The sequence below is a fragment of the Budorcas taxicolor genome, chromosome 21 (genome assembly GCF_023091745.1).
Source record: "Budorcas taxicolor isolate Tak-1 chromosome 21, Takin1.1, whole genome shotgun sequence".
In the NCBI taxonomy this organism is placed as follows: Eukaryota; Metazoa; Chordata; class Mammalia; order Artiodactyla; family Bovidae; genus Budorcas; species Budorcas taxicolor.
Window position 1 is genome coordinate 32,959,290 of NC_068930.1, and position 14,640 is coordinate 32,973,929.

General features: G+C 54.2%; 1 protein-coding gene across 2 annotated transcripts in view; it reads left to right on the forward strand.

Moving 5' to 3' along the window:
* Nucleotides 1-4,762: 4,762 nt before the first annotated feature.
* The window catches only part of PCSK6 (proprotein convertase subtilisin/kexin type 6), a 171,833-nt gene continuing 161,955 nt past the window's right edge, over nt 4,763-14,640 (forward strand). For both annotated transcript variants that reach the window (XM_052659403.1, XM_052659404.1), the window contains exon 1: nt 4,763-5,047. In XM_052659403.1, coding sequence (XP_052515363.1) covers nt 4,763-5,047 — 285 coding nt within the window. The remainder of the gene's footprint in view (nt 5,048-14,640) is intronic.

Consider the following 14,640-nt stretch of genomic DNA (forward strand, 5'->3'; position numbering starts at 1 on the left):
GACCTCTGACCCGCCACAGCTAGAGGCAGTGGCTCCAGGTGGGATTTGGGCTGAAAAGACTTGGGGTTGGTTGGGGAATCCCTGGTCTGTAGATGCCCTGGGCCTGGGTGAAGCTTTCTCTGGGACTGTGGGTGGGGTAAAGATGGAGGTGCATGAAGGGAGGCAGAGGTCTGCTCTTTCCCACCCCTCCCTCATCTCAGGCTCTCTCATTGGGTGCTGTATGCGGTGTCTGTGTCAGCATCTCCTGTCCCCCAGGCTGGGGACCGGTGTGCCATCCAGGCTCGGTGGCGGGGCTGTCAGCTCCACAGGATGCATCTGTGTGTCTCATCAGGCGTCACACCTCTGAAGGCTGCATAGCCTAAAGCACCCAGGGGTTCTCCCGACAGGATAGGATTTGAAAATTCACACTAACCAGGTAATGGAAGAGCCCTTGCATTGCCAAATGAATCACAACAGATTTTCATTAAAAACACCGCACTCTCTACCTCTGCTGTAGGATGTCAATAGATGCTACAAGAAAAAAGGTCAGATACATGTGAGAGGGTTAAACAGGTTATTTTTACTGCAGTATGCCTCAGAGGCACTGGTGCCACAGTCATCAAATCCAAGAGATGGCCTTGAGTAGAGGATGATCAGGGTTTGACATGTTACTAAGAAAGGAAATGTGTCCAAGTTGGGGAGTGTCATGGGGACCCTTCCATGAAGCTGTGCCAGTGAAAGGCTGCAGTCGGTGCAGAAGATAAGTAAACCACCACCAGAGAGGGACTGCACAGAGTCCTGTGGCCTCTGTCCTGGCCATTGTGGAGTCAGGGAGGAATCCCGACCCTTTGAACGGCCAGCCAGTTCTCAACTGGGGCCACACCACCCACGTGGTCCCCAAGGGGTTTCAGGAGCTGTGCCCCAGATCACTGGTGGGAGCAAACAGAAACCTACTTGGGAAGATCTCGATTTCGGTCCAGGCCAGTGGTGATCGCAAAACACCTTCTATGAGATTTCCGGGATGTTAAAATGCAAGGAAATGTGCAACGAGGCCTGGGGGAGGACAGGACATTTCCATGGCCCCCTGGAGGCTCCTGGTGCCCAGCAGCAGTGGTTACCATTTGTTCAGTGCAAACTCGGTGCCAGATTGGGCGAGGGACTTGGCCCGCTTCAGCTTTGACTGGCTTTGTGGCTCTTGCGTGGAGACAGCATCATCACTGCCATTTCTGGCAGAGGGTACTGAAGAAACTCTGCTTGGGGCTGCACAGAGCAGGGGCAAAGGTCTGCTGAGGGCTTGCTCTTCCCTCGCATCAGACACTCTGTGGGGGCCATCTTGACCTGCCAAATAGAGCACATGTCCAGAAATGCAATTTTTCAGTCAAGTGCCTGTTGCCTAAATGGAGGCAGTTTCTGGATCAAATTCTGGTCCAGCACACCCCAGTAGCTATGTGAAATCATCTTCTGTTCAGTGGTATGGGCAGTACTGGGCATCTCATGGCCCCAGCTGTATAAGCCTGCACTTGTGTAAAGGGGTCAGCCTTTGTGTGAAGTAATATCCCCCAGCAATGCTGCCGTCTCTGGTCTGATTTGAGAAGATGCTGGCATAACTATCACGTTGTCATATTAGCATTTGCTAAAACTTCTGAAGGGACTTCCCTCGTAGTCCACCACTGGCTATCCCAGTGCCAGTGCGAGGGGTGCGTGTTCAATCCCTGATGGGGGAACTGAGACTCTCACTTGCTGCACAGTGCAGTCAGAAAGTAATTTAAAAAAATTCTGAAAAATGTACTGGTTCCAGTCATCTTTCTGGTCCATGTCCTATCCACCTGTAGGACTGTTGACCTCCCCTTCCCTGCAGAGCTGTGCGACCCCCAAGGGCAGTCTGGACAGCTGAAACTAGAGTGAGTGGGAAACCCTCTTCCTGCAGGAGGATGAGCCAAGTTGCATTCCAGGTCCCATCACAGAGCAGAGGGCTAGACTTCTGTGATTGAGCGGTCCTGTCACCGTGAAATCAACAGGAAGCCACAGGAGGCACTATGATTTGGGATGTTCATTTTGGGAAGCTGGTCTGCCTATCACATTGAAGCCAAGATATTGTCCAGGCACGTCCACAATAAATGGGAAATTTAGCCTCAAATGAGCAGATGTTAATAAATTCCAATCCCTCCAAATAAAAATTCAGATGCATTTTAGTCTACTCTCGGCTCAGTGGGCTGAATCCCTTAATCTACTAAATTGTTATGGAAAAACCCTTATCTCTGTTTGTCAAAATCACTGCTGTCATGGGGTGCACTCTTGGGAGGCATGAGCTGCTTCATAATAACTTAGATTTTGTGCAGTATAGCCTTAGCGTGAAGAGAGTCACACACTTTTTTTTCATGTTTTCTTTTTTATTGTGGTAAAAGTCACATAATATAAAACATACTGTTTTAACCGTATATATGGTGAATGAACTCAGTGGTACTAAGGACATTGTGCAACTCTCACCATCATCAATCTCCCAAATTTTCCACCTTCCTGAACTGAAACTCTGTCCCCTTTAAACACTAATTCCCCATCCCCCTCCCCACACCCGCACCCCCGCAACCTCCCTGGCATCTACCAGTGTACTTTCTGCCTCTATGAAATTGACTATTCTCAATACTTCATATAAATGGAATCAAACAGTATTTGTCTGCACCTAATGTATATTGGAATGCATTTTTAAGGTTAACTTAATAATGTCCTGCAAACAGATGGTGCCTTTTTTCCCCCTGTGCTAAACAGTAGCTTCTCATTAGTTATCTATTTTATACATGGAGGATTGTATATGTCAATTCTCATCTTCCAATTCATCCCACTGCCTCCTATCCCCCCTTGGTATCCATACGTTGGTTCTCTACCTGTGTCTCTATTTCTGCTCTGGAAATTATTTTCTAGATTCCACATATATGTATTAACATATGATATTTGTTTTTCTCTTTCTGACTTACTTCACTCTGTTTGACAGCTTTTAGGTCCACCCGGAGGGTCACAGACTTGAAGGAGAACAACACAGGGTCCAGGCCAGGGCCCAGGGACAGTCTGGCCAACAGGGGCCAGATGGGGACAGGTATATTGCTGTTAAGTGACAGTGACCCTCCTCTGTGGGCAGCCAGGGTGGCATTGGGAGGAGGTGGGCTGCAGGTTCTGGGTTTGCCTCTGCCCCATTGAGCGGTATGATCTCCGACAGGGCAATCCTGCCTGCCTTCGGGCCTCCTGCCTCGAGGGTGGGCAGGGCGAGGCTGTCTGCAGGTGGGGAAGGAGGGGTCTGCATTCTGCCTGGTGGGGCAGGCCCAGGGAGCTGAGCCCCCTTGGCAGGGGAGGAAGGGGAGGACAGACTGCATTTAGTGCAGAGAAGAGGAGAACGTGTGGGGAATCAATTCCAGTTCCAAAAGGGGCCTCTGGCAGGAGATCGTGTGAGCAGGAGTTCGGCTGGTCCCTGTCGGGCCTCCCATGCTCCCACCTCCACTCGGTGACTCATGCCTGCATAAAGGGTGAATCATGTGGGTTATGAAACCAAAGGGCTCCTGAGAGGGAGGCTGGAGAGGCCCCAGGGAGGCCATCATCCTTGGGTCCTGCTCTGTCCCCACCGGCTCCTGCCCCTCATCACCTGCTTCCTACCTGCCAAGCCACAGACGCACACCCTGAGCTCTCTACAGCCATCCAGAGGCAGACGGTCAGGTCACTGGTCCTCTTCCCACTTAAAGGCCTTCCTGGCCTAGTTTCTGCTTTGCTGCCAGTGTTAATCAGGGTGAAGCCTTGCTTCCCACGCGTGGCCAGTTGGGACCAACAGCCCTTAGGAGGAATGGCAGAAGAGACCCTGGCCAGTCTCCTGTCCAATGTGTGACACTCCTGGAGCTCTCCAGGTGCACCAAGTGTGTCTCTACTGGACTCTAGGCTGCTGGAGGCAGCAGAGCCAGGAAGACCCCACTGACTGTCTCCCTGACTGGTCCCAGGGTCCGGTGGTGGGGGTGGGGTGGCGTTTAAGCCTGCACAACTAGTGATCTCCTACTGGGAGGCAGGCCAGAGCTCATACAAACTCTCAGCAAAAGCTGGTGCCTGGCCAGCGCTCCTGTCATCCTCTGAACAGCGCCACCGGGGAGATGACTGTTGTCACTGCACTCACAGATAAAGGGGTGGCAGCTTGCCCACAGTCGCGCTGCTGGGAAATGGACAGTTGGGGACCCACAGCGCCGTCCTCCCCCAGGAAAGCTGTCCCCGAGGTTCCTCCCGAAGCCAAACCTGGGACACAGTCAGGCCTGGTTCTCAGAGCGGCCGACCCGTCTTTCCTTGTAGTTTCTTCGCCCAATACTCAGACGAACCGAGCTCTCACGCGGGGACGAGTAAGGCTTCGCGGGCAGGAGGTCAAACACTGTTAGGCAAATGATGAGGCCCCCAGGCACCCCGACGGGAGGGAGATGCCGGCAGCCAGGCTGGGAGTGGGACTCACCTGAGATGCCCTGGGCCTTCCGGCCGCTGGGGGAACGCGTGTCCCGAGCGCCCCCTTAGTCTGCGGGAAGTTACGGGGTGAGGGGGGAGCTCTTTGCCCGGGGCGCGCGAGGGCCGGGTGCCGGTCACCGAGCGCGGGCCAGGGCACTGCCGGGCCGCGCGGGCGGGAACGCGCGGCGGCCGCCGCCTCCTCCCCTCGCTCCCGCCCGCCGCGGCGGCGGCGGCGCTTCCCCGGCGCGGAGCGGCTTTAAAAGGCGGCACCCCACCCCCCGGCGCACTCGCCGCTCCGGCGCCGCGCGAGCCTGCCACTGCCATGCCTCCGCGCGCGCCGCCCGCGCCCGGGCCCCGGCCGCCGCCCCGCGCCCCCGCCGCCGCCGGGGACGCGGGCCCCGACTCGAGGGCCGCCGGCGGGCCCGGGCTCCGGCCGCTCGCGCCGCGCCCTTGGCGCTGGCTGCTGCTACTCGCGCTGCCCGCCGCCTGCTCCGCGCCGCCGCCGCCGCGCCCCGTCTACACCAACCACTGGGCGGTGCAAGTGCTGGGCGGCCCGGCCGTGGCGGACCGCGTGGCCGCGGCGCACGGCTACCTCAACTTGGGCCAGGTGAGTGCGGATGGCCCCGCGCGCCCAAAACTTTGGCTGCCGCCGGCGGGCGAGGCGCGAGGGGGCGCCCTGTGAGGAGTCTCCCGGAGCGCGGCGCGGGGTCCTCGGCGGCCAACCGGGCAGCACCCCGACGCGGACACCTGCCCAGCCGCGCCGGTGGGGAGCCCGTGGAGAGCGCTGTCCTCCCGTGTCCCCTCAGGTCCTCCCGCCGCCGACCCGGCCCATCGGCGCCGGCCCTCCAACTAGACGGGCGGCGCGGGGCTCCGGACCCTGTACGCGCGCAGGTGGGGACTGAGGTCGTGCGCTCCCTCGGCGTCCGCGTCTCTCGGAGGGAGGGCGGCCGGAGTCGAAGGGGCTTTCCGGGCGGCCTGGACCCCGCAGCCAGAGGCGAGGGTCCAGCCTTTAATCCCCTCCAGGCCCCCGGCAGGGTTTGGGGGAGTTGGCTTCGTCTCTGGGCCTCTGGTCGGCGGGTCTGATGGCAGTTCTCTGCGGACCGGTCGTGTGACCTTAGGCTGGTCTCTTCCTTCTTTCCATCCGCTCGCCTGTCGGGACGTTGACCTTGTGTACTTAGGTGCGCGGTGGTTGGGACGGGATTGTGTTTCGGGCCGCAGAGCACCTGCCAGGGCCTGACCACTCCCGCACCTGGCTCACAGGAGTGCTGTCAGCGAGCAAGAGGGGACAAGCCTGGGGCAGGACCGCGGGTGGGGTAGCTCCATAGGACCTCAGAGGCAGGCTCCCTTTTCCTGTGCCAACCCAGCCCGGCGGGTTGATCCTAATCTATGGCGGGTGGGGGCCCACCGGGGGACCTCTCTGTGCGTTGACCAAACCTCCAACAAACTACACACTTAGAGGATCAAGTGGAGTGACAGGGACGCGCCTTCTCATAACTCAGATTCTGCCACCAGCCAGCGTTAAATTTAGCGTCATCATTATCCGTGACAGAAGTGGGCCACCTCTGGTGCGGCTCTGATGTGAGTGACATTTCTTTGCATCCTAAGTCCGGTGCAAACGCTGCTAATGTGAGTTGTGCGGCCTTCTGGAAACGTAGATCCTGCTGTCTGAACTGTACTTCACACCGCGGGTCAGAGAGTGTCTGAAATAACCCATCATGTCCTTGGTGTGTCTTTTTGTTGTATGTTGAACACTCAGGTCTCTGCAAACATCCTGTGATTTAAGATTTGCCTTTGGGCAGGCAGCACTGGCTTCAGTTCCTAAATCTGAGGTTCCTAAATCTCTTGGTTCATGGTCCAGATGAAAAAAGTGCTTCTTGGTGCCCTTCTGGCGCCTGCTTCCCCTGTTGGCTCAGGCCCGGCTCCTGCCACAGTTCATTGCTCCGCCCAGGTGGCCCAGCAGTTTGTCTTCAGCTAAAAGTGACTCTTTAATGGCACAGTAAATTACAAAGTGCCTGGGTTCCTGGCTCTTATAATTAAGTGAACAGAGGGGAACTGAAGTTGAGCGGGGATCTCCCGGACATTGCAGTAGAGGCCTGGTGAGGCCCCTTACCACTCCTGTCCTCAGGCATCAGAGCTGGCAGCCCCCTGACCACGCCCCATCTTCAAACAACTTGCATCCCACTACTGAGGGGCTTGTACCGTGAAGCCTGCCGTCTTTGCTTTGCCTGTGGGAGAGGTTTCGTTGGGGTGTACACCCTTCCCCTGGGATCTCCTGGGGAGTGTCCAGAGTAGCCGAGGTGGGCTGCACACAGCCTGGCACTCAGCCTGGGAATGGGATGCTGCTGGGACTGATGCAGGAGGCTGTCATACACCCAGGGGATAAGAGCTGTCTTCGAGGTGAGTGTGTGTGTGTTTGTGTACACGTGTGTCATTTCTCAAGGTGAGTGTGTGTGTGTTTGTGTACACGTGTGTCATTTCTCAAGGTGAGTGTGTGTGTGTACACGTGTGTCATTTCTCAAGGTGAGTGTGTGTGTGTTTGTGTACACGTGTGTCATTTCTCAAGGTGAGTGTGTGTGTGTTTGTGTACACGTGTGTCATTTCTCTTACCCTTTATTCCCAGTGCAGCTTTCCCCCCCACCTCCCCCAAGTCACTGCTAATGTGGAAAAGGCCTGGAGCAGTCCGGCCTCTACCTACTCAGTAAGAACTCTTTAAAAACCGTATTTGCCTTCTTCAGCCAGGAGAATCTGTGACTCATAAGTAAGATGTATGTATTATTGGCTTTCCTTTATGGGTGAGTGAGCCATGGTGGCGCGAGGGCTGGGAGCACTGTGTCCACACGGCAGAGTGCATCACCTCTGGCGGCTGCACTGTGCTTTGTCTCCTTCCACGTTCCTGGCTCCTAGTTTTCCTGTGAGTGACCTTCCCTAGACCCTTAGTGGGCAGCTGGTGGTATGCCCGGCGCCTGCCCTGACTCTTCATCCTAGTCTTTGCTGCACTCAAGCCCTGACTTTACCTTCATACAGCCATGGACCTGATCCTATTTATCTTGTGTGGTGCGGGTCAAATGATACCAGTGGTTATTCACCTGTCTTGAATCATGGATCCCTTTCAGAGTCTGAAAGAGGCTCTGGATCCTCTCCATTTAAAAATATACATCATTGGGAACAGGACAAACACATTTCTTTTTGCCCCTCAACTCATTATATTATAATGGGAATCCCAGATAATGCAACACAGTTTACAAAAAAAGAATAAAGATTGGAAAGAGCCAAATGTCACTCTTGACAGACGACAAAATTAACCACGTGGATAATCCAAGAGAACCCAGAGGCCAACTATTAGAACTAAGAAGAGAGAGAAGTGGGGGCTTGATTGACAAGAGACCCCTGACAATGGCCACAGCTGCGAGGACAGCATAAGAGCTGTTAGATACTTAGGAATCAATCCTAGAGAAGTGTCAGACTCCCATGGAGAGGATTATAAAACATTGTAAAAAAAGTGTTGGGAAAAAGCAGGCAAGAATGATAGAAAGATTACGTTCATGATGGGAGAGGTGACTGTCACAGGTCCCCTCAACTAATGTGTAAATTCAGTATAAGCTAGTTTAGTGTGAGTAGATTTTTATATCGAATATGAAATCACACACATACCATAGATGACTCCGAGAAGGAAGATGGGGAGGGCAGTGTCTGCCACCATGAGTTTCAGTGGTCATGGCAGTTCTGCCATGGCCTGGTGATGGTCGTGTCCGTCGGTGACAGTGACTCCAGCCCAGGCATATGTGGGAGCTTGTGTGTGAGCCAAAGAGGTTCTTGTGGATGGGAGGGCTGGGCAGTCCAGGACACGGTGCTGAGAGAGCCAGGTCTCCGCAGGGAAGGGCAGCAGACCCTCACCTCCCACTGTATGGGAACTCCAGATAGGATGAGGGCCTGAGTGTGTATCATTGAGGACGACCTTCATCACATTGGCAAAAGAGAGGATTTCTGTTTATAACTTATTTTACTGACGTATAGTTGAATTACATATTGTGTCAATTTCAAAGTGATTCGGTTGTGCATACATAAATTTCGTTTTTTATATTCTTCATTCGTAGGATATTGAATGTAGTTCCTTGTGCTATGTGGTAGGGCCTTGTTGTTTATCCATCCTATAGATAATGACTGCTAACCCCAAACTCGAGGTCCATCCTTCCCCCACCCTGCCTCCCCTTGGTAACCCCAAGTCTGTTCTCTGTGTCTATGAGTCTGTTTTTATTTCATAGATAAGTTGATTTGTGTCATATTTTAGATTGCCACTTTATTCTTTTTTGTGGCTGAGCAATATTCCATTGTATGCTATTTCATTGCTAAGTCATATCCTACTCTTTGTGACCCTGTGGACAATAGCATGCCAAGCTCCTCTGTCCATGGGATTTCTCAGGTAAGAAATTTGGAGTGGGGTGCCGTTTCCTTCTCCGTTGTATATATGTGCCACATTTTCTTTATCTATTCAGTTATCGATGGACATTGAGGTTGCTTCCATGACATGGCTATTGTGAACAGTGCTGCCATGAACATAGGGCTGCATGTATATTTTTGAATTATAGTTTTGTTCAGATATATGCCCAGGAGTGGAACTGCAGGGTCATATGGTAGTTCTATTTTTAGTGTTTTGAAGACTCTCCATACTTTGCTCCATAGTGGCTATACCTATTTTCATTCTAACCCAACAGTGTAGGAGAGTTGAGAAAGGAAAGGATTTCTTAAACAAGACACAAAAAGATCAAATAGAGAAGGGAAGAGAGTTATCCATTAATAAAGGTGTCATAACATTAAAAAAGCAAATAAGAGATTAGGAAGTATTTATAACATATAACAGTATTTTATAACATATAACAGATTCATGTGTAGATTATTTAAAAGGCTATAAATGAATAATGGAGAGGGAAATAGCAACCCACTCCAGCATCCTTGCCTAGAGAATCCCATGGACAGTGGAGCCTGGTGGGCTACAGTCCACAGGGTCGCAAAGAGTTGAACACGACTGAGCGACTAACATATGTAAATGAATAAGAAAAAGGATAAGTGCCAGGTAGACAAATGGGGAGGTATATATGAATAGGGAATTGAATGAAAGGGAAACCCAGGTGAGAAAAAGTGCCCAGCCTCCCTGGGAACTGATGGGCCTTAAGGTGGTCATCCCACTTCACGCCCGTGGGGTTGGCAGACTGAGATGGTGTCAGCATGAAAGGCTGCCTGGGCTGCGGAGGAGCCAGGAATTGGCAGTGGGTACAGCTGCTTGGAGAGCAATAGGAGGTCGGTTGTGTCAGCCTGTCCACATCCTGGCTTCAGCCTGGGAGATCCTCACTGCTTCCCCAGGAGACTTGTACAGGAGTGTCCATGGGGGCATCTCTAGATGAAGGGAGACACCACCTAAATACTGCCAGGAGAAGAATGGAGGAGAAAAGTTGTCACACCAGAGGGTACTCAACAGTACTTAGAAAAGAGGGAACTAGGTGTGTATCTACATAGGTACATCCCAGAAATAATGTTGAGTGAAACGGCAGGTTGCAGGTGCACAGTGTAATAGTATTTATGTAAATTTTTAAAAAACAATAAGCCATTTTGTAGAACTTATGAACACTTACACAGGTAGTGAAAGTATAGAAGCTTGGGCTGGAAGGATCCACATCAAATTCTAGTTAGTAGAATTTCAAACTTAATCTGCAATGTTCTAATTCCTAATCTGCTATAGAAGCATATAGGTGTTTGTTGTTGTTTAGTTGCTGAGTCATGTCCAACTCTTGTGACCCCTTGGACTATAGCCCATCAGGCTCCTCAGTCCATGGGATTCTCCAGGCAAGAATGCTGGATTTGGGTTGCCATTCCCTTCTCCAGGGGATCTTCCTGACCCAGGGATCGGACCTGCCTCTCCTGCAGTGGCAGGCAGATTCTTTACCACTGAGCCGCCTGGGAAGGCCAGGCATATATGTATATGTATAATATACGTAAGTGACATACAAAATTATGTTTAAGCATTTTGCACCTTTTTGTGTGTCAGAACATACATACACCCACTTGCATACAGACATGCATATGTACATGGATATACACATGCACATTTGTATGCATATACATGTATCCACATACATCTACGTTCATGCACACACAGATGTACACGTGCAGTGTTAAAGGAGGGGGGGGGAAATGCACATCATACCCATATATGACTGTTCTTGGGTCACCCGTGGGCTCAGGTTAGAATGCCCTGCCTAGACTAAAGTCCAGGCTGGGTTGGTCCACTTGTGTAGGAAGCGGTGACCTGGAGAAACAGAAGTCCTGGCTGCAGTCACAGGGTTCTTGAGACAGAGCTGTACCTGGAGCCCGTGCACCCCTCTGCCTTCCCCTCTGCCAGTCATCTTTCTCCGTCAGGCCAGCTCTCGGCAGAGGTGGCCTCAGCCCAGCCTACATCATCACCTCTGACGTTGCTCACTCAGAGAAAAGACGTTGTTCATTCACATGAAAAGTATGGCAGCAAGCCGTTGGCCCCCCACTGGATCACAGCAGCACGGCGTCGGCAGCTCTTAGAAGTGATGTTTATCTTAAGGGTGGCACTGAGGCTCCGTGCTTGCCCTTGCATTTCTGCTTTGCCTGGAGTATTGAGCTAATTTGTTGGTTCTGAGTCTGAGCATAAAATAGCAGGCTGGCTGCCAGGGCCCTGAAAGATCTAAGAGCCGTAAATGGTTTTGAACTTTCCTTAAATAGTTTTACTTAAAATAGCTACTGAGCTGAGCGTACCTGGCCCAGAATTTCAGGTGGGCCTTTGTCATTCACTTGTCAACAGAGGAAAATTGTCTTGCTGCACACAGCTTGTTCTTACAACCAGGAGCAAGCTGAAGCTTTAGCCAGGTGTTAGAAGTGATGGGCTGGAACTTGTTCCAGTGAGTGTTGGGGACTTGGGAGGGACGAGGGGAGCCCAGAACAGCAGTCACTAGGTACTGGTTTTCGCCTGGAGGCTATCTTGCTTTTATGCTCTCAACCGGGATGGTCTGTGAACAGCAAGGGCAAGTTTCTGGTGTGAGCTGGGGCAGGGCCGGGGCGGGGGAGGGGGGCAGGGGGGCAGTTGGGCGGTTGGGGGGTGGGGATAGACAGAGCTGGGACTGGGAAGGTCATGCAGTATTACATGTTCCTGTCTGCCCTCTTCATGCAGATGGTAATGGATTGAAGTGGACATGGCTTTATTTGATGGGCAGTATCATGAGTCACTGGGGCTGCAGTGGGGGGAGGTGAGCAAAGCTTGAGTTGCAGGGCATGGCACTGGGAGAACCCTCAAGGCCAGGGTCCGAGGACTGAGAACCCGGCCAGGGGGCTAGCCAGCTCTATGGCCCATTGGGAAAGTTGTTTTAAACCTTGGCAGAGGCTAAGAGTGTTGGTCCTGGTGGGATGGAAGAGCCTGAGGGCTGTCTAGGCCCCTCCCTGGTCTTGGACTACACAGGACTGTCTACACTTTGGGGAACACTCCAGGCTTCTTGGGATCTCTAGGCCCCTGCACAGATCTGGCCTCTAGAAAGCAGTTCCTCTGGTCTTTTCTGGCACGTCTGGCACTGGCGCCCCTCTCTCTAGCCAGTACCCTGCCCATGGAGGCCTTCACGATCACGAGTGTCCGTGTCCTTTCCAGCTGGGACTGCAGCGTGGCCTTGGCACTGACTGGAGACCCTGGTGTGTGCTTGGGCTTGGCTGGTGGTTCCCTGGGACTGCTGTCACCATGGAGCCTGGTACTGACCTGCCGGTGCTGCTGGGCCTGTTCACCGTGAGGAGATCTCAGTCCAGTTAAGCGTGACTTGCTACACATTACAAACTGGCAGGCCGGGGCCCGAAGCCCTCCCTTCTGACTCGCCTGCCTGCTCACCCGCCTGGCAGAGGGCCGTCACCCTGCATCTGAGACTTGGGTAAGCCGCTGGGTGAGGAGCCTTTCAGCTGTGTGCTGCCGCTGACACGCGGGCCCGTATGGACCCAGGAGCCTCGAGCATGCATACAGTGCCAGCGCTGGTGTGCTCCGCGCTGCGTGGTCTTTACTGAGGCTTGCTCCTGAGTCTCCACAGTGGAGGGAAAAGCCCGTCCCTCCCCGGGGGCCGCACACAGTCTCTCGCAGTCTGAGGCTCTCCCCTAGATGGGCCCTCCTCCCCCTCCCTGTGGGCCCCGGCTCACCCAGAGCTGGGGGCCTGGAGGCTGCCACCCCCTTCGTGCTCCCATGCCTCCTGTGCTGTCTGGAACCACGCTTCTCTCTTTGGCCTCCTGTTCCCCCACTTCTCCCCGTCCAGGCCGTGTAGACCCTCCTGCCCCTTCCGCCGCCTTCTGCTCTGGCCAGACCCCTCACTCTGTGCTTGCTTCCTCGTGGCATCCTTGGTGCTTTTCTGTCAGATGAGAAAGGCTCTCTCCTTCTATGGCCCTCCTGGTCAGTACCTTGTCCTTCCTGGCTGGCTGCTGCTCTGCAGCCATGCCCCTGGGCTCCCAGGCCTCCGTCTTGCTGTCTGCCGGCCTGTCTGTGCCTCCACTGGGCTCTGTGCTTCGCGGGCACCTCAGTTCACACCCATTGTCTGGCTGCTCCTGGAGATGAGGTCCGATGGAGCTGTCTCTCTGATGCAGGGCCGTCGGCCCAGGGCGACCTGTGCCTGGCAGACATGCCCACATTGATTCAGACTGTGTTTGTTAAGTGCTCCCCTGGGTGCTGGGCCCTCAGAGTCATGGGGAAGGCACCTCTGGGAGAGCCTCTTATGGGGGGCAGGGTGCAGGCATTGTGACTGAGCACAATCAGGCTCCTCTCAGCATCTGGACAGAACCATCTCCCCTCCACCACTTATCTGGATCCCTGCTTCTGGGAACCTCTCGGTGAGCCCCTCCCAGCTCCACGGTGCGGGGGGAGGAGCTGCCCTGTAACGCTGTAGCTGCTCCCCAGTCTGGTCAGCTACATGTCCCGGCCCCTTCCATCCTATAGGGTCCCGTCATCCTGCCGAGTCCTGGTCTCTGTGAGGTCCAGTGTCTCTGCTCATGGAGTGTTGGAGACCTGGCGGCAGGCATGAGGCCCTGTCCAGCACCGGAAGGAATGGGATGAACAGCCATCAACTCTCGGGAGGGAGCCTTGTGCTCATGGGATGGGACGGGATCTGCAGCTTGAGTTCCCATGGTAACCGGCCCATCAATGCCCTCAGTGTCAAGTCAGTGGCACCGTGGAGAAGAAGAAACAGGCTCATTGTCTCTGCCTTGGCCGCTTGGGCCCAAACCAGCCATACTCCGCAGGGCTGGACAGTCCTGGCCACTGTGGGGCACAACCTGGCCAGAACAGGGCTGTGGGCTTCAGCTTCCTGACCTCCCTGGAGCCTTGTGACTTCCTGCCCCTGGTGCCGTCTTCCTTGCTGGTCTGCTCAATGAGAGAAAGGGCTTGTCTGCCACAGGGGTGAATAAACCGTGTCTAGTGTCGTGGTTGGGTGCTTCCCATTTTGTTTGTGGTATGGTTCTCAGAAATGACCTCCCGTGTTCATTCCACCAGAACCATCATTGCCTGTGAAAGGACCCAGCCCACCCTGTGATCCTTGTCAGATGCCCCGAGGTGGACAGTTGGGGCAGGAGGGAGCAAGGGGCAGGGAGAGGGGGCCCTCTCATCAGATAAGGGCCTAAGGCCCCCTGGTCTGGAGAAGAGGCTGTCCTTTCACTCACCCGTCATAATCCTCCAAGTCGGAAACCAGGGCATTGCTGGGTTCCACTGCCTTCCTCCCTGGTGCCTGTCTGCGACTCCTTCTCTCTGCCTCCTGGTCGTGCCTGCAGCCTCCTCTCTGCGATTGGGTTTCTGCCTCCCTCGGCCATTCCCCACCCCAGGCTTGAAATCACAGAGGCTCTTCTGTAGCAGAGTGTAACTGTGTGGCCCTTGGGAGTGAGCTGTCCCCCGCTGCCCCCTGCCTCTCCATCCCTACCTGGAGCCCTCACAGTCGCCGGACACCCCAGCTGGTACAGACCTTTGCTGAGCGGGAAGTGTGCCACATGCCTTTTCTTTCTCTGCATCTGCTGTTTTGGGGTTGCTGCTTTAACCTGGGCGCCCGTTCCCATGGAGCCCACCTGGAGAGCCTGCCCCTCTTCAGGACTAACTGAAGTGCTGTTTCCTGCCCTGTCTGCTGCCTGGTGGGGCAGAACTCTGGTCTTCAGGCTCCAGGGCCCTGGCCTGATAGG